General features: G+C 40.8%; 1 protein-coding gene across 4 annotated transcripts in view; it reads right to left on the bottom strand.

Annotated features, from left to right (window-relative positions):
• LOC120944061 (sodium channel protein type 2 subunit alpha-like) overlaps positions 1 to 18340 on the bottom strand; it is a 199012-nt gene that overhangs the window by 114541 nt on the left and 66131 nt on the right. For all 4 annotated transcript variants that reach the window (XM_040357836.1, XM_040357838.1, XM_040357835.1 and 1 more), the window contains exons 4-5: positions 3378 to 3467; positions 3161 to 3289 (exon numbers count right to left, since the gene is read on the bottom strand). In XM_040357836.1, the coding sequence (XP_040213770.1) occupies positions 3161 to 3289; positions 3378 to 3467 (219 nt within the window). The remainder of the gene's footprint in view (positions 1 to 3160; positions 3290 to 3377; positions 3468 to 18340) is intronic.

Genomic DNA, 18340 nt, shown 5'->3' with positions numbered 1-18340 from the left:
ACACTTTTATACCTGGGACATCAAGGCAAGAAATGAGGAGAAAAAGTTTACTGAGACAGAATTGCACCAATAGGAATAAGAACCCCACACCATTTCTAAGCTTTACCCATTCTACTAAAAATAAATTTGTCACAATCTCAGTTTTGTTGGGGATAATTCATCTCTCTTTCTGTGCTACCCACTCCTTTTCCCAAGAACAGGAAGTAAAGGGAAAATTTCCCAATAGGAAAACAGACAGAGATTTTAAACTATTCTCACTCTATCCAAAACAGAAATTACATTTTGGCTTGAGTTGGGTTACTTGCAGTTACATCCCTTCCAGTGGAAAAGCACAACTGGAAAGATGTTCTTCTAAAACTTTGTTATTCACATTCTAAATACTAACTTTTTTTACTTAGTAACTGCTTCCGTCTAGCACTGTCTTGTCATGAAAACAAGTTTTCATATCAGTTTCAGTAATAATGAATGAATATTAGCACATACTTCTCAGAGGGTATAAATCTTACACATTACGCATGCATAGAAAACTAGAGATCTCTTTATGCCTGTCTTTTATGTCACTTTGAACTATTTATCATTTCTTTGTTCACCTGTTGCTGTTAAATATTATTTATAAATCAAAGAACCAGTCAAAGTAAAATGCCAGAACCAGTCAAAGGAGTAAGCTAAAGTGTGAAAAAACATGAATAATATTGAGATTAATATTTGAAGAAGCTCGAGATTCTAGTCAGTAGTCTCAGGACTAAATATATTTGGATATATGTGACTGTGGGGAAAGTTTCTTTGCTTCGTACAACTTACTTATACTTGTGACATCATACTGAAGGTTCAGCCTGTCCTTAGGTTTTGCCATAATAAAAAGGCTGATAACACAAAATGCTAGGATGCACATAAGTAAATTCAATGACGTCTAAAATATCTTATTCCTATCAAAGTATTAAAATGCATACTTTCATATTTGTAAATGTCATGAGCGACCTTTGTTTAAGGCATCTGTCTGTTAAGGCTTAGTTATATTTTAAAGAGCACTTTTCTAGCCTTATTACTTTTTACATAATTTTTCAGCAAAACAATGCTACTAGGGTGGATGTTGTTTCTTAGGGCAAGTCTTCTGTATTGATAAAGCGAATATGTGTCCACTCAATGGAAATATAAGTGTTTACATATTTCAACAAGTAATCAGAGTTTTCAAAAACAAGCTCTCTGTAGCTGCCTGTACTGTGGGGCAATTCATCCTCAAAGCTTATAACAAAGGCACTGAAATCACATCTGTCCTTATTACCCCTGGCAGCCTGACAGACCTCACATGTAAACAAACAGAAGGTGCTGCAGGGTCTTCAGAAACAAGGGGCAACTGAAAGACTCTGTTGGGATATTTGAGGATGAATTACTGCACAGTGCCTATAGTTACAGATATCAGTAAGAGGTTGTTTTAAAACGCATTTACTGCGTGTTTAACCACTTCAGGCCCAGAAGGATTTTCCCCCTTCTTGACAGGCCATTTTTTTTTGTGATACGGTACTACGTCGCTTTAACTGACAATTGCGCAGTCATGCGATGTTGTACCCAAACAAAATTGATGTCCCTTTTTCACACAAATAGAGCTTTTTTTGGTGGTATTTGATCACCTCTTCAGTTAAAATTTTTTGTGCTTTAAACAAAAAAAGACAATTTTGAAAAAAAACACAATATTTTGTACTTTTTGCTAAAATAAATATCCCCAAGAAATCAGTTTAGGCCGATATATATTCTTCTACATATTTTTGGTAAAAAAATAAAACGCAATAAGCACATATTGTTTGGTTTGCGCAAAAGTTATAGCATCTACAAAATAGGAGAAAGATTTATTGCATTTTTATTATTATTTTTTTTACTAGTAATGGCGTTGATCTGTGATTTTTATCAAGACTGCGACATTGTGGCAGACAGATCGGACACTTTTGACACTATTTTGGAACCATTGACCTTTATACAGCGATCAGAGCTAAAAATAGCCACTGATTTTTTTTTGATAAATGTCACTGACAGGGAAGGGGTTAACACTAGGGCACGATCAAGGGGTTAACTGTGTTCCCTAGGTGTGTTCTAACTGTAGGGGGTGGGACTGACTAAGGGAGGAGACCAATCAGTGTAAGAACACATGATCTGTCTCCTCTCCCCTGAGAGAACCAGGATTTATGGGTTCACACCCACAAGCGATCGCAGTGGAAACGTGACGGCATTGGCCTCTGGCGGTGCATGCATGCCTGCTGTGATGTCTTAAAGGAGCGATGTACAGCTACAGCGATTTGCGCAGCCATGCCAACCTGCCGCAGTATAACTGCGGTGGCTGGTCGGCTAGCTGATCGGCTAGCGGTTAAGAAAATGTAAATATGACCATTACTTGGTCACAGATTCACTTCAAGCACTGCTGCTGACATCATGATGGTATATCCTATTTACCATATATATGAATATTACCAATCAGCTGTTAAGAGCTTAGGTTGCAGCATTTTGGTATATTTTATAGTGATGTTTTGTGATTAAACTTGAATGCCAGACAATTTTTTAAGTAATAGGTACAATAAATAAAGGTTAGGACTTGTGTAAAGTTTTATTGCTGTCTGTGTCTCTGATGGGGAAATTTTCGCTCACTTCCTGTGATTTCATGGGTGTCAGAACAGGAAGAATCTTTTCAATTGAGATACATTTTTAGCAGAGTAGAGAGTTTCCCATCCATCCTATCAAAGTGACAGGTGTCGAACAGGATCGGAAGAGAAGGGAAATCTCCCCGGTGGGGACACATACAACTTTTAAAACCCAAGAGAGGTTCTAACTCTCTCCACGCTATCCAAAACTGAAAAAAAAAAATACTTTGGCTGGAACTGCAATTTAATAACATTGGTGCCTTTGAAATATACCTATTTTACAACCTAACTGCCTAGAAGTACCATGCATTCAGACATATAAAGGAAGTGGAGGTTTTAAGTGTTACACTTCCAAAATGCACTAAGAGCATCATAACTGAAAAAACTAAATGTGTTATCTACCGATCTCACTTTAGCATCATTACATCTGCACCTAAATAACATTTCTGCTTTAACAAATTTAACTTTACTTCTTTAAAAACTGTATTTTAAGGTAATAAACTTGAAATAAATAAAACATATTGAATACTTACGCCATGGTAATAACACTGAAGTCCAGCCAGTTCCATGGGTCCCGCAGGAAAGTGAAACCTTCTAAGCAAAATCCTCTTGCCAGAATTTTTATTAGAGATTCAAAGGTATAAATTCCAGTGAAAGTGTATCTAAAGTCACAATATGGAGAATGACTCACATTGGGTTGTAATGGCACAGCTGTGGTAAGGATTTGGTGTAGGTCGGTATATTACTTACTCTACATTCTTGGTCCATTCTGGGGGATTACTCATGGTCATGAACACACAGTTGGTCAAAATAGTGCACATAATAAGCATGCTGAATAACGTAAAATGTAGTTAAGGAACATATCATTCAGAGGTACAAATAGTGTACAGATGTATGCAAAAAGCGACCTGCTACAGGCAAGAAATTTAGGTAGCAAACACCTTGGTGTATGCTGCAGGATCAAAACTTTGTCCGGCTGTAGAAGCACAATACAAATAATGAAGGTGCACACAATCACAATGCTAATGTTTGCCTGTTGATTTGAACACACCCCCTTTATGAAATTTTGATGACCTTCCTTGTTTTTTTAGTGTACAGACATACCCAAAGTGAATCTGTGGCCAGCCTATTGGCATTCAAGTATTTACATTTTCTTTACTAGCAGTAAATGGGATGAAACCCTTTTTCTCAGCAGCTCAGCCTCCTCTCCTCCGCCTCCCAACAGCCTTCCAGACTTTAAATCTCTGATGTGAACACAAAGCAGGACCTCTGAACGGGGGAGATAAGCTGCTGGAATGACTTTTTCTGTGAACTGCTCTAAAGTGCCTGTAGTTACAAAGGCCAGTGAGGACTTGTTGTCAACCAAATTTACTGTTTGTTAAGCATTAGTAAACCTTTGAATACCCATATAATGACAACAAGATCACTTTAAAGTGAATAATTCACAAATACATTTTAGAATAGACTTATGAAAGTAGCCTAACCACTAACTTTTTGGACTAATTTTGAAGCAATGAAGATGAATATATTTAGCTTTACCACAAGTAAAATCTTTGCCCTGGATCTAATATGCTGCCTATAAATCAGGAAATGGTACTGTAGCTTTCTATCAGTATTTTCTGAGCCAAGCATTTTGCTCCCATATTACATTACATTTTTTGCTGCTCTCAATCTTTTTGCCATGCTTGGAAGCATTCAGCTAACCAGAGAAATAAGAAATAAGAAAGACTAGAACCGAAGACATGAGTTTACAACCCAACTTTATCTGCTATGTGATCTCTGAAGACAATTCCAAAGATTTCCTATCTTGATGGCCAATGTGAAGTAAGGAGAAATCCTCCACAATGGGAGGATCAACAACAATAATATCTCCAAAGCATTTTTAACCATTCCCTCCCTCTACCAAAAAACAAAAGAAGATACAAAAAACATTTTAGTTGTTCTTTAACCTGCATGCAACCCCTAAACTAAACAACTAACCTAGAAAAAAGAGTTGTCATGAAGTATCACACTAATGTATAGGTAGACAAGAATAAGTAGTTAGTGAAGGTAATGCATCATAAATACTTTAACTACCCAAATATAGACCATGCACTTAAAATATATTAATTGGGTCAGGTTAGGTGTGTTCCTCTGAATCGGGGTAATGCATATAGAAAAAAGAAAAGAAAGGGCAAACAGCCCAGACAGGATTCATCAAGGAGGAACACAAATTGGTGTTAGCAAAAAATATTAATTATTTTATTATAAATAATTCCACCATATAAAAAAAAGTTAAAAAACAATACCTCCACCATATATGTTTTTAAAGTATATGCTATTTAGCTGACACCTGTTTGTTTAGGTCTGAATGAATGTGTGGTTGGTGTTGCTATCCGTGTTATGATAACGTTATCATTCTTTACAAAAATATATGGTGGAGGTATCGTTTAATAACTTTTTTATATGGTGGAATTGTTTATAATAAAATAATTCATATTTTCTTTTTTCTATAAACAACTAACCTGAACGAAGCACCAACTAAGTTATCTTAAGAGAAAAGAAGGAACATATCATGCGAAAAAGACTTGGTGTCTACAGGTGATACTCAAAAAAATTCGAATATCGTGCAAAAGTTCATTTATTACACTAATGCGACTTAAAAGGTGAAACTAATATATGAGATAGACTGATTACATGTGAAGCAAGAAAGTTCAAGCCGTGATTTGTCATAATTGTGATGATTATGGCTTACAGCTCAGAAAATTTGAATAATACATGCAATCATTAAAACAAAAAACAGTGGGTTGATATGGCGCACTCTGGATATAGCTGTCTAAAAAGAACAATAAAATATATAAAAGGAAAGTGGATGGGCAGGGAAGGGGTTAAAATCAAAATAAGTCCATATATGGTATATAGTCCATGTAAGGAGGTATACAGGAAAGTTGCTGAGTTAGTAGATGGCTGCCAGTCCAAAAAGCTAGAAGAGGCTCTGAGAACAAACAAGAAGAAAGAGAACGGCGCCCTTTAAGTGCAGCATATTTAAAACATCTTTAATAAAAAGGGATTAAATATGTTTTAAATATGCTGCACTTAGAGGGCGCCGTTCTCTTTCTTCTTGTTTAATCAATAAAACAAGGATGGTACATAGAACAATATCAGACCTCTGAAAAGTGTAAGCATGCATATGTACTCAGTACTTTGTTTGGGCTTCTTTTGCAGCAATTACTGCCTCAATGCGGCGTGGCATGGAAGCGATCAGCCTGTGGCACTGCTGAGGTGTTATGGAAGACCAGGATGCTTCAATAGCAGCCTTAAGCTCTTCTGCATTGTTTAGTCTCATGTCTCTCATCTTTCTCTTGGCAATGTCCCATAGATTCTGTATGGGGTTCAGGTCAGGCCAGTTTGCTGGCCAATCAAGCACAGTAATCCCACAGTCATTGAATCAGGTTTTGGTGCTTTTGGCAGTGTGGGCAGGTGCCAAGTCCTGCTGGAAAATGAAGTCAGCATCCCCATAGAGCTCATCTGCAGAAGGAAGCATGAAGTGCTCCAAAATCTCCTAGTAGATGGCTGCATTGACCCTGGACTTAATGAAGCACAGTGGACCAACACCAGCAGGTGACACGGCTCCCCAAATCAACACAGACTGTGGAAACTTCACACTGGACTTCAAGCATCTTGCAGTGTGTGCCTCTCCATTCTTCCTCCGTACTCTGGGTCCTTGGTTTCCAAATGAGATGCAAAATTTGCTCTCAGCAGAAAAAAAGGCCTTTGGACCAATAAGCAACAGACCAGGTCTGTTTTTATTTAGCCCAGGTAAGACGCTTCTGACGTTGTTTGTTGTTCAGGAGTGGATGACAAGTGAAATACGACATTTGAAGCCCATATCCAGGATCCGTCTGTGTGGTGGCTTTTGATGCACTGACTCCAGCCTCAGTCCACTCCTTGTGAAAGTCAACACCACTTTTGAATGGCCTTTTCCTGACAATCCTCTCCAGGCTGTGGTCATCCCTGCTGCTTGTGCGCCTTTTTCTTCCACACTTTTTCCTTCCACATAACTTTCTATTAATGTGCTTTGATACAGCACTTTGGGAATATCCAACTTCTTTTGCAATTACTTTTTGAGGCTTTCCCTCCTTATGGAGGGTGTCAATGATGGTTTTCTGCACAACTGTCAGGTCAGCACTCTTTCCCATGATTGTGCTTCCCACTGAACCAAACTAAGAGACCATTTAAAGCTTTAGGAACCCTTTGCAGGTGTTATGGCTTAATTAGCTGATGGGATACTTTGAGTCTAGAATATTGCACCTTTTCACAATATTCAAATCTTCTGAGATTGTGGATTTGGGGTTTTCATGAGCTGTAAGCCATAATCATCACAATTATGACAAATCACGGCTTGAACTATCTTGCTTTGCATGTAATGAGTCTATATCATATATTAGTTTCACCTTTTAAGTTGCATTAGTGACATAAATGAACTTTTGCACGATATTAAAATTTTTCGAGCATTACCTGTATTTACTACCGTATGTGCCAAATTATTGCCATTGAACAAAAACCTGTAAATAAGGGCAAACCGTGCTTCCTTTGAAAACCCATATACTTCCCTTTGTGAAGATTCTCTTTATATTTAGTAAATCAGCCCCATTTAATCTTTAACGCTTAATTAGAGACTGGCAGACTGAAGGATCCACCTACTCCCTCTCTCTTCCTTCTGTCTGATTTTATCAGCCAGAGAAGGCCTTCCATGGGATTTCCCCTAAGGTGCAAAGCGTGATGGGAGTTTACCAGGCTGTAATATTTTAATTTAATGTCAATTCATTATTATTATAAAAAAAAAAAAAAAGAAGCTGAATGATGATGTTTCATTCTATACCAAAAAAGATAACTGTATGTTTTAATTGCATTAACATTTTTGTACTAAAAAATGTATGTAACAATGTTGTAGTGAATCTATATGGACTTAAAGTGGTTGTAAACTTCAGACATGAAAGATGAACAACGTACATCCCTCTATGGTGTGTAGTAACCTAAATCCACAGCACTGAGTCTGGTTCCTCCCTGATCTCTCCTCTCTCTGCTTTCTGCATGAATCGCTCCTAATAGATTAGGTCGACATCACAGCCTCCCGAACGACGGCCTGCAATCCCTCCCCCTGCAGCACACAACAGATTACTCAGATGCTCAGCTTTGTTCCATTGAGCCTGTAAAAGAGGTGTGCCACTTTGCTCCAATCAGTTCTTACATCACACTTAGCTCTGTGCTCTTGCTCCGCAGTAAGTGTGATGTTAACCCCCCCCCCCCCCCCCCCGCTTTCTGCTGCTGAGAAAAAGCCTTTCATCTGTGTGTTGTGGAAGGCTGTACAGGACAGATGGCTGCAGATAAACAGCTACAACTTATGTAGGAGGATTTTTTTTTCATTTCTGTATCTGAGGCTAATCATCTAACTCAGTAGTTAACAACCACTTTAGGTGATTTTTGTATATTTGTCTAGAACTCCTTGAAGTTCATGTATACCCAAAAACCTTTGTTTTTAGTTTTGCATGGAAAATGGGTATAATTAAAACCCCTGTCAATTTATCTTTTGCTCTCTGTGACCTGATGGGGAGATTTTCCTTCACTTTGTGTCCTGGAGAAACACCAGGGGGGAGAGGAAATCTCTCTAAATTCCTCTCTGAGACAACTGTCCCAATTGGGGACAAACAAGTGCCCTAATTGGAAAGCATTTCCCTCACCATTTGTTCTAGTGACAACTTTAATATATTTGATTCTACCCAACAGAAACACAGACAGAAATAAAAACCTGACAGTAATCTTTCTTTACTTTATACAAAAAAAAAAGTCAATACTAAGGCCCCGTACTCACGACCAAACATGTCTGCTGAAACTGGTCCGCAGACCAGTTTCAGCAGACATGTTTGGCCGTGTGTTGGCCCGAGCGGACCATTTTCGGGCGGATCGGACAGGTTTCCAGCGGACAACTGTTTCCTGGACTTTCTTTAAAACAGTCCGCTGGAAACCTGTCCGCCCAGACATGTACGGTCGTCTGTACAGACCTACCGTACATGTCCTGCCGCCCGCCATCCCTCGCATGCGTCGAATGACTTCGACGCATGCGTTGAAGCATTTTAAAGGCGGGCCGCCCACGTCGCCGCGTCATTGTCGCGGCGACACCGCGTCATCGACGTGTCGACACTGCGGACACGCCCCGCGTATTGTTTACGCGCGGACTTCTGTTCGATGGTGTGTATAGCCATCGAACAGAAGTCCCCGGGCAGTCCCCGGCCAGACATGTCCGATGGAAACGGTCTGCAGACCGTTTTCATCGGACATGTCCTGCCGTGAGTACAAGGCCATACACTTAATTATACAGGGTGGGCCATTTATATGGATCCACCCGGGTGGGCCATTTATATGGATACACCTTAATAAAATGGGAATGGTTGCCGCCATGGTCATCACCCATCTTGAAAAGTTTTCCCCCCTTACATATACTAATGTGCCACAAACAGGAAGTTAATATCACCAACCATTCTTATTTTATTAAGGTGTATCCATCTAAATGGCCCACCGGGGTGTATCCATCTAAATGGTCCACCGGGGTGTATCCATCTAAATGGCCCACCCGGGTGGATCCATCTAAATGGCCCACCCGGGTGTATCCATCTAAATGGCCCACCCGGGTGTATCCATCTAAATGGCCCACCCGGGTGTATCCATCTAAATGGCCCACCCGGGTGTATCCATCTAAATGGCCCACCCGGGTGTATCCATCTAAATGGCCCACCCCGGTGTATCCATATAAATGGCCCACCCGGGTGTATCCATATAAATGGTCCACCCTGTATGCTTAAGCTAACAGTATGTACAAAAACGTAACAATATAAAAAAAAATACATAAAGACAAATCATAAAAAAACAAAAAAAACATAAAACACAACAGCTGATGATAAATAGTATTCATCAGTGGGATGGCCATGATTCAGATAACTAACTTGATGGCAATTGTTGGGTTAAGGAAGGCCTTTTCCCCTCACCGTAGAAATGAATTGGCAGCTTTCATACTAAAGGTTCTCTTTTACCATTTCCAGGATCAACAAAACAAAGTCATACACATTGACCTTTCTGGAGTTTTATCCTTTGCAACCTTAGTTACTGTATTATAAAAAAAAATAGCAACTAACACAAAACACAGAAGTGTAATTTATCAAAGCGACAAAGCAGGAAAATTCAAAAACTACCCTAGAAGTAGGCCACCCCCTCCCCCTCCCTCCAAGGGATAAATGCATATTTTTGGCTATGAGAACTTTACTAAGATTTTTTATTAACCTTGTCCTCCGACCCCCTTTTCCTCTTCAAGCAAGCAGTACCTGAAATTGATTCTCTGCAATGGTCCATCTCTCTGTCACACCGGGGGTCACACCGGGGGTTATCTACTAAAACATTTAAAATCTGCTGAAATTCTGCATAGAAACCAGTCTGCTTTCAGGTTTTATAACCAATAGCTTAACTGAACAAGCTGAAAGTAGAATCTAATTGGCTTTCATGCACAGCTGCCCCAGATTCTGAGTGCACCAGTTTTCTCCCCCACCCTGACACCATAAATTACAATGTCCCGTGATCGGGTCACAGAGTAGAAGAACGGGGAGAGGTAAGTGTAAACAAACATCTCCCCCTTCTTCCTAGTGACACTGTGAGCCCTCGTACACACGACCTAGAAACTCGACGGGCGAAACACATCGTTTTGCTCGTCGAGTTCCTTGTGAAGCCGTCGAGAAACTCGACAAGCCAATATTCTCCATTCCCGTCAAGGAAATAGAGAACATGCTTTATTTTTGGCTCGTCGAGTTTCTCGACAGTTTCCTCGACGAAAATGTACACACGACCGGTTTCCTCTGCAAAAAAATATCTCCCAGCAAGTTTCTTGCTGGCTTTTGCCGAGAAACTCTGTTGTGTGTACGAGGCCTTAGTAATCGTCTGTTCCCTGTCACCAGGAACAGCGATCAGTGACGTGTCACGCCAAGCCACGCCCCCTAACAGTTACAAGCACTCCCTAGGTCACACTTAACCCCTTCAGCGCCCCCTACAGGTTAACCCCTTCACTGCCAGTGTCATTGTTACAGTAATCAGTGCATTTTTATAGCACTGATCGCTGTAAAAATTACACGGTCCCAAAATGGTGTCAAAAGTGTCCGATGTGTCCGCCACAATGTAGCAGTCACGATAAAAATCGCTGAACGCCTCCATATCTAGTAAAAAAAAATATTATTAGAAATCCCATAAAACAGTCCCCTCTTTTGTAGAAGCTGAGGGGTAGATCCACAAAAGGATTACGCCGGCGTATCTACTTATACGCCGTCGTAATTTTAAATTTCCTGCGTCGTATCTTTAGTTTGAATCCTCAAACCAAGATACAACGGCATCTGGGTTCGATCCGACAGGCGTACGGCTTCGTACGCCTTCGGATCGTAGATGCAATACTTCGGCGTCCGCTGGGTGGAGTTCTCGTCGTTTTCCGCGTCGGGTATGCAAATTAGCTTTTTACGTCGATCCACGAACGTACGCGCGGCCGTCGCATTCTCTTACATCGTGTCTAGTCGGCTTTTTCTGGCGTATAGTTAAAGCTGGTATTTTGCGACGCATAGTTAGACTTGCCATGTTAAGTATGCCCATCGTTCCCGCGTCGAAATTTTTTTTTTTTTTTTTGCGTAAGTCGTCCGTGAATTGGGATGGACGTAACTCACGTCTAAGTTAAAAAAATTACGTCCTAGTGACGTCATTTAGCGCAATGCACGGCAGGAAATTTCGGGACGACGCATGCGCAGTTTATTCGGCGCGGGTGCGCGCTTCATTTAAATGAAACCCGCCCCCTAATCGCCGATTTGAATGCTGCCGCCAGAAATACACTACGCCGCCGTAACGTACGGCGCGAAATCTTTGAGGATTCGAAAGAACGCCAGGTAAGGTACGGCGGCGTAGCGTATCTCTGATACGCTGCGGCCATCTAAATCTATGTGGATCTGCCCCTACAACTTTTGCACAAACCAATCAATAAACGCTCATTGTGATATTTTTTTTACCAAAAATATATAGAAGAATATGTATCGGATTAAACTGTGGAAAAAAAAAATGGATATATATTTTTGGGGGATATTTATTATAGCAAAAAGTAAAAAATATTGTTTTTTTTTTAAAAATTGTCGCACTATTTTTGTTTATAGCGCAAAAAATCAAAACCGCAGAGGTGATCAAATACCACCAAAAGAAAGCTCTATTTGTGGGGGAAAAAGGACGTCAATTTTGTTTGGGAGCCACGTCGCAAGACCGCGCAATTGTCAGTTAAAGCGACGCAGTGCCAAATCGCAAAAAGTGGCCTGGTCTTTGACCAGCGAAATGGTCCGGGGCTGAAGTGGTTAAAAAAACAAAAACAAAAACGGATGTTAGACGGTATCTTGACTTGCACGTGATTTACATTCTAATGGCTGCATCAGATCATTTTGTATATGTATATCATGTTCCCTTGGCCTAACACAGGAAGGAGATACGGTACATTTGCATGCGGAATTATTTGTTGACCTTGGAAAAAATGTTTTATGCAAATAGAAAGACTTATTATAAAGTGCAGATGGCAGAGTTAGAAGATCGGCGTGCAGGTAGAGAGTTGTTTGCTGTTACCTACTGAAAGAGAATATTACAAGGCAAACTGCTTCTAATAGGTGATATTTTATGGGCGGATCTGTCAATCTTGGGTACGGTGAGGCATATCACATTTGCCTGAATTCACCAGAGTCTGCTGTAATTTAATATATATTTTCCTCCTTATTATGCTGTGTAGCTACGGGAGATATCAAACCGCAGCACAAGCAAAAAGTGTAAAAATAGAACACTGGATGCTGTAGACTTTATTTTAGCATATGAATTAGGTTGCTTATATAGCGGCTTCCTCTTTAATACTGACCTTCATTAACTGTCACAGCAATACTGCCATTAATATTTAATAATAATTCATAATGTATCTCTCTTTAATTACAGTTATTATTCATTCGGTATTACCGTCATTATTATAAATACCTTTCCCACATTCTATGGAGATTTAGGGGTCATTATTATGAAGGTTGCCCTTTTAACGTAAAGGTTTATCCAGTGGTGCACCAAAATAAACGCTTTGGTGCCAAAATTGAAAAATGAAAATTCCGGATGCACTTTGCCGAAACCATAGTTGATGGCTTTTAATTTTTTTTTATTTTTTTATAAATAATTGTATTATATTTGAATTTTAAAATGAATTTATTGTCGGACATTATTAGCACCTATTGAAGTGGCATTAAAAATCTTGCTTGCTGTATTTTTGGTGCATATTTTTTCAAACCACACCAAAAACGCACCTCCCCACTGAAATGCATTGAAAACGCAGCAAGAACGTATCAAAAATGCACCCTTGTTTTGTTTTTGATGCATTTTTTGAGTCACATGACCTATGAAAAACACACCATAAGCAAGGTAAAATCCCGACATATTCACAGGCATTTTCAGCAGCCATTATAGGCACTTTTTTTTCTTTCAGCACAAGCTGAAAACCCTATTTTTGGCTGATAATTTTCGGCAGCCAAAATTTTGGTGCATCACTATTTTTTTTTTTAAAAGTGTATTTTGTGCGTGTATTTGAGAGAGGAGCCGGACTGCAGGAGTTGGGAGTAGGCAGGCCTCCCCAGAGGCAATCTGCCACCTTTCTCTATGCCCCGGGTGGCAATGGCGGGTGTGTGAGGGGGTCCTCCCACATAGCCGCCCTACCTGCTCCGCTTTGAAGCCCAACGGGGCAGAGGGACTCCCTATAAGGGAGTGAGAGGATTTGCCCGCTCAACCAGCCCCGTTAGTCCTTCGCCTCTCTTTTTAGAGACTGCGTGGTCAAAGTGCGTGCATGTTAACCCAATTTCGAGTGCGTGTGTATGTGTGGTGGTTTTTGTGGGGGGGGGGGGGTGGGCGTACTAAGAGCAGGCTTACCTCACATAGCACACCCACCGGGAGCCGGGCTGAGACCACCAAACTCAATTCACATGTAGCCGAGACCGGGATCCGAACCCCTAGCTGCAGAGGTGAATGGCTTGTCAGCGCAGTGCCAATCGCGTTGAGCCACCGCAGCTCCCGGTGCATCACTAGTTAACCACTTAAGCCCCGGACCAAAATGCAGCTAAAGGCCCAGGCCAGCTTTTGCGATTCGGCACTGCGTCGCTTTAACAGACAATTGCGCGGTCGTGCGACATGGCTCCCAAACAAAATTGACGTCTTTTTTCCCCCACAAATAGAGCTTTCTTTTGGTGGTATTTGATCACCTCTGCGGTTTTTATTTTTTGCGCTATAAACAAAAATAGAGCGACAATTTTGAAAAAAATGCAATATATTTTACTTTTTGGTATAATAAATATCCCCCAAAAACATATATACATTTTTTTTTCCTCAGTTTAGGCCGATACGTATTCTTCCACCTATTTTTGGTAAAAAAAATCCGCAATAAGCGTTTATCGATTGGTTTGCGCAAAAGTTATAGCGTTTACAAAATAGGGGGTATTTTTATGGCATTTTTATTAATATTTTTTTTTACTAGTAATGGCGGCGATCAGCGATTTTTTTTCGGTACTGCGACATTATGGCGGACACTTCGGACACTTTTGACACATTTTTGGGATCATTGGCATTTTTATAGCGATCAGTGCTATAAAAATGCATTGGATTACTATAAAAATGCCACTGGCAGTGAAGGGGTTAACACTAGGGGGCGGGGAAGGGGTTAAGTATGTCCCTGGGTGTGTTCTTACTGTGGGGGGGGGGGGGGTGGACTCATCTAAGGAACAGCCACTCCCCGGGGGAGCGAGAACCCGGAAGCCCCGTGAAAAATACCATAAGACCGTAAGTACAGCGGTACAAAAAAAAATCCAGCATACTGTAGATGTCAGCAGTATGCTGGATGTAACGTTCTATTGTTGTTTTAGGGTGAACCCTCGCTTTAATAAGATTGGGGTTATCGACATCTCAACACAACTAACTGTAAGTTACGGACTTTCAATGTTTAAATTGGATAGACAGAACAATTAGATCTCCCCTGTAATGTACAAACTAAATATAAAAATAACAACATTACCGCTATATTATTTCCTAGAAGCTCCCACCTGACAATGGATGGATATATAATGGCTCCATATGATGCCATCTTTTGTCATACAGGCGCCATTCAAAATCTAATCATGGATCTAATTTATGGTGGTAAGTGCACTCAGCACTCCTATGTATTTCTAGGTCCTATTATTAGCAATGCGGTTTTATGTAGAGCATGTAAACAAGGAAAATACCTTGCTGAGCTCCGAATTATTAGAGCAGCCAGACCACTCACTGACCTGTGCTAGGTCACTAAAGGAGAAAGAGAGGTTCTCAACAGATGAAATAAATATCTTAATTGTTATTTTTCTCTACTTTGATAAAACAATAACAAACCTGTCATTAAAGGGTCACTAAAGGAAAAAAAAATTTTTGCCATATTCGCTCACTGTATCATTCGGCCCCGCCCCTCGGCGCGCCACGTCACTGGATGTGATTGACAGCAGCGCCAGCCAATGGCTGCGCTGCTCGCAATCTATCCGCTCTAGCCAATCAGCGGCCAGGCTGAACGGCGAAGAGGATATCGGGACCGCGCGGGACTTTTGACGGGTCAGGTAAGTAAAACGGGGGGCTCGGGGGAGCCGGCAACACCAGATGTTTTTTCACCTTAATGCATAGATTGCATTAAGGTGAAAACAAAATTTCATTTACAACTCCTTTAAAGTATATATCCCTCACCTTGTAAAACAACCCATTCAATTTAGAATAGGAATGAAAGGCAAAACATTTGTGTATATATATTTGTGTATATCTATAGATATATCTATAGATCTATATCTATAGATATAGATCTATAGATATACACACTATATTGTCAAAAGTATTGGGACAACTGCCTTTACATAAACTTTAATGGCATCTAGGGCTGCAACTAACGATTATTTTCATAATCGACTAGTTGGCCGATTATTGTTTTGATTAATCAATTAATCAGTTAAAGCGGGAGTTCACCCGAAAAACAATTTTTAACATTAGATTGAGGCTCATTTTGTGAAGGGGAATCGGGTGTTTTTTTTTTAAATCGAAGCAGTACTTACCGTTTTAGAGATAGATCTTCTCCGCCGCTTGCGGGTATGGTCTTCGGGACTGGGCATTCCTATTTGATTGACAGGCTTCTGTCAGGCTTCCGACGGTCGCATACATCGCGTCACGAGTAGCCGAAAGAAGCCGAGCGTCGTGCGGCTTTATACGGCGCCTGCGCACCGACGTTCGGCTAGTTTCGGAAAATCGTGATGCGCTGTATGCGACCATCGGAAGCCTGTCAATCAAATAGGAATGCCCGGTCCCGCAGCCCATACCCGGAAGCGGCGGAGAAGATCTATCTCTAAAACGGTAAGTACTGCTTCGATTTAAAAAAAAACACCTGATTCCCCTTCACAAAACAAACTTGTACTTCAAGTGTTCTGCAAGTGTACAACTCGCCAGTGAAAATGTGCAGCAAGTTACAAGACACAAGGGAGCTGATTGACAGCCTCAGCTGAGTTCTTGCGTGCTGACTTAAAGAGGGGGCGGGTGGTGTCGCTACCTTCCAATCAGCTCTCAGAACTTTCCTCACTGAGCTCTGCAGAGTGTAACTTCAGCTCTCCGCCACTTTTTTTCTGAACGCTCCACTGGCTACAGTCCGGGCCCCTTAAAGTTTGAAGGGCATTTAACTGCCCCTTTGTTTTGAAGGTGTGTATACCCCTGATCTAGACTAGCGGTATGTGAACCCAGTAAACCAAAGGCTGCAGAGGAGCAGTAAACTGATAAAATGGGCACCGCTCTATTATAGAAATCTCCAAACATGTCAACTCTTTTTCAGTTTGGAGAGCATCTTTATTCAACCCCTGGCAAAATGTATGGAATCACCACTCTTGGAAAATGTTCATTCAATTGTTTAATTGTGTAAAAAAAAAATAATACAGTGGAACCTTGGATTGCGAGTAACGCGGTTAACAAGCATTTCGCAATACGAGCACTGTATTTTTACAAATCGTAACTCGGTTTGTGAGTGTTTTCTCGCAAACCGAGCACCATTCAGGCCAAAGTGGTGTGCAGTCCCGCGTTTGGCCTGAGGTGGGGGGGGCGCCGGAGCAGAGCCGAACATCGCCGATCACAGCCGATCTGTGCCATTCGGAAATGCACAGAAAGGCCTGAGGACAGCATGGCTGACCTCTGCAAATCTCTGGAACAAAGTCTTTCCGAGGTTTGCCGGGGTCAGCCGAGATGTCCTCGGGCCTTTTCGGGACTTTCCGAGGCTCTCCAGCACCACCCGCCTCTTTGGCCGCATGCGGTATTGCATGCCATTGAAGTCAATGCAGAACAAATTATTTTCGTTATCCCATGACTTCAATGGGGAAACTCGCTTTGATATGCAAGTACTTTGGATTGCGAGCATTCTCCTGTAACGGACATGCCTCTAAACAATTTTCATTTAGCATTCCAACCTTCTGGCTTTAAGAAACAGTTAAAAGAATTCAAAAAGAAACAAAACTGTAGTCAGTTGCAACTGTTTTTGCAGATCAAGCAGAGGAAAATATTATGGAATCACCATGTACTTTGCAGTTCTAAAAAAAACATCTGCATCAGATTACATCCTGAAAAATGTTATCATTTATGTTATCATCATCACCAAACATTGGAATAAGAAAATATCAATATAAACGTTCCTATTATTGAAGATTTAATCACTTCAGCCCTGGAAGGATTTACGCCCTTAATGACCAGGCCATTTTTTGCGATACGGCACTGCATTGCTTTAACTAACAATTGCCTGGTCGTGCGACGTTGTACCCAAAATTAATGTCCATTTTTCCCACAAATAGAGCTTTCTTTTGGTGGTATTTGATTAAAATTTTGAAAAATTTTTTTTTTTACTTTCTGCTATAATACATATTCAAACAAAAAATATAAAACAAAACAAATGTATTCATCCGTTTATTCTGCTACATATTTTTGGTAAAAGAAAAACACAGTAATCGTAAAAGTTACCGTGTCTACAAAATAAGGGATAGATTTATGGACTTTTTTTTTATGATTTTTTAATGACTCCCAAATGACACTTTTTGGGGACCAGTGACAATATTACAGTGATCAGTGCTAAAAAAATGCACTGATCAATATAAAAATGAAACTGGCAGGGAAGGGGATTAACCGTGTTCCCTGGCTGGGCTCACTTAGACAACACAGAGATCGCCATTCATCATCACTAGGAACAGCATGTCTCCATGTTGTCCCCTGTCAGAATGGAGATCGGCCTTGTTTAGGCTGGGTTCACACTACGGTTTTCCCGTCCGTCAGCCGCATACGATTTCAGTATTGAAAACGTACGGGCCCGGACGGGAAAACGTATAGATAGAGAATGCATTGCAAATCGTATGCACTCGGATGCATCCGGGTGCGTACGATTTGCTGGCAAAACGTTTTTTAAACGTACCCAAAACCGTGTTCAACCACGGTTTTGCGGTCGTTTTTAAAACAGTATGGCAACCGCATACGTTTTCCTTTAACATTAATGTCAATGGAAAACGCACATGTGTGCGGTTCCATACGTTCCCGTCCGTTTCAGCCGCATACGTTTTTTCATATAAATCGTATGC

The sequence above is a fragment of the Rana temporaria genome, chromosome 6, assembly GCF_905171775.1.
Source record: "Rana temporaria chromosome 6, aRanTem1.1, whole genome shotgun sequence".
NCBI lineage: Eukaryota > Metazoa > Chordata > Amphibia > Anura > Ranidae > Rana > Rana temporaria.
Note: the sequence above shows the minus strand (reverse complement) of the source record. Positions and strands in the feature narration are given on the sequence as shown.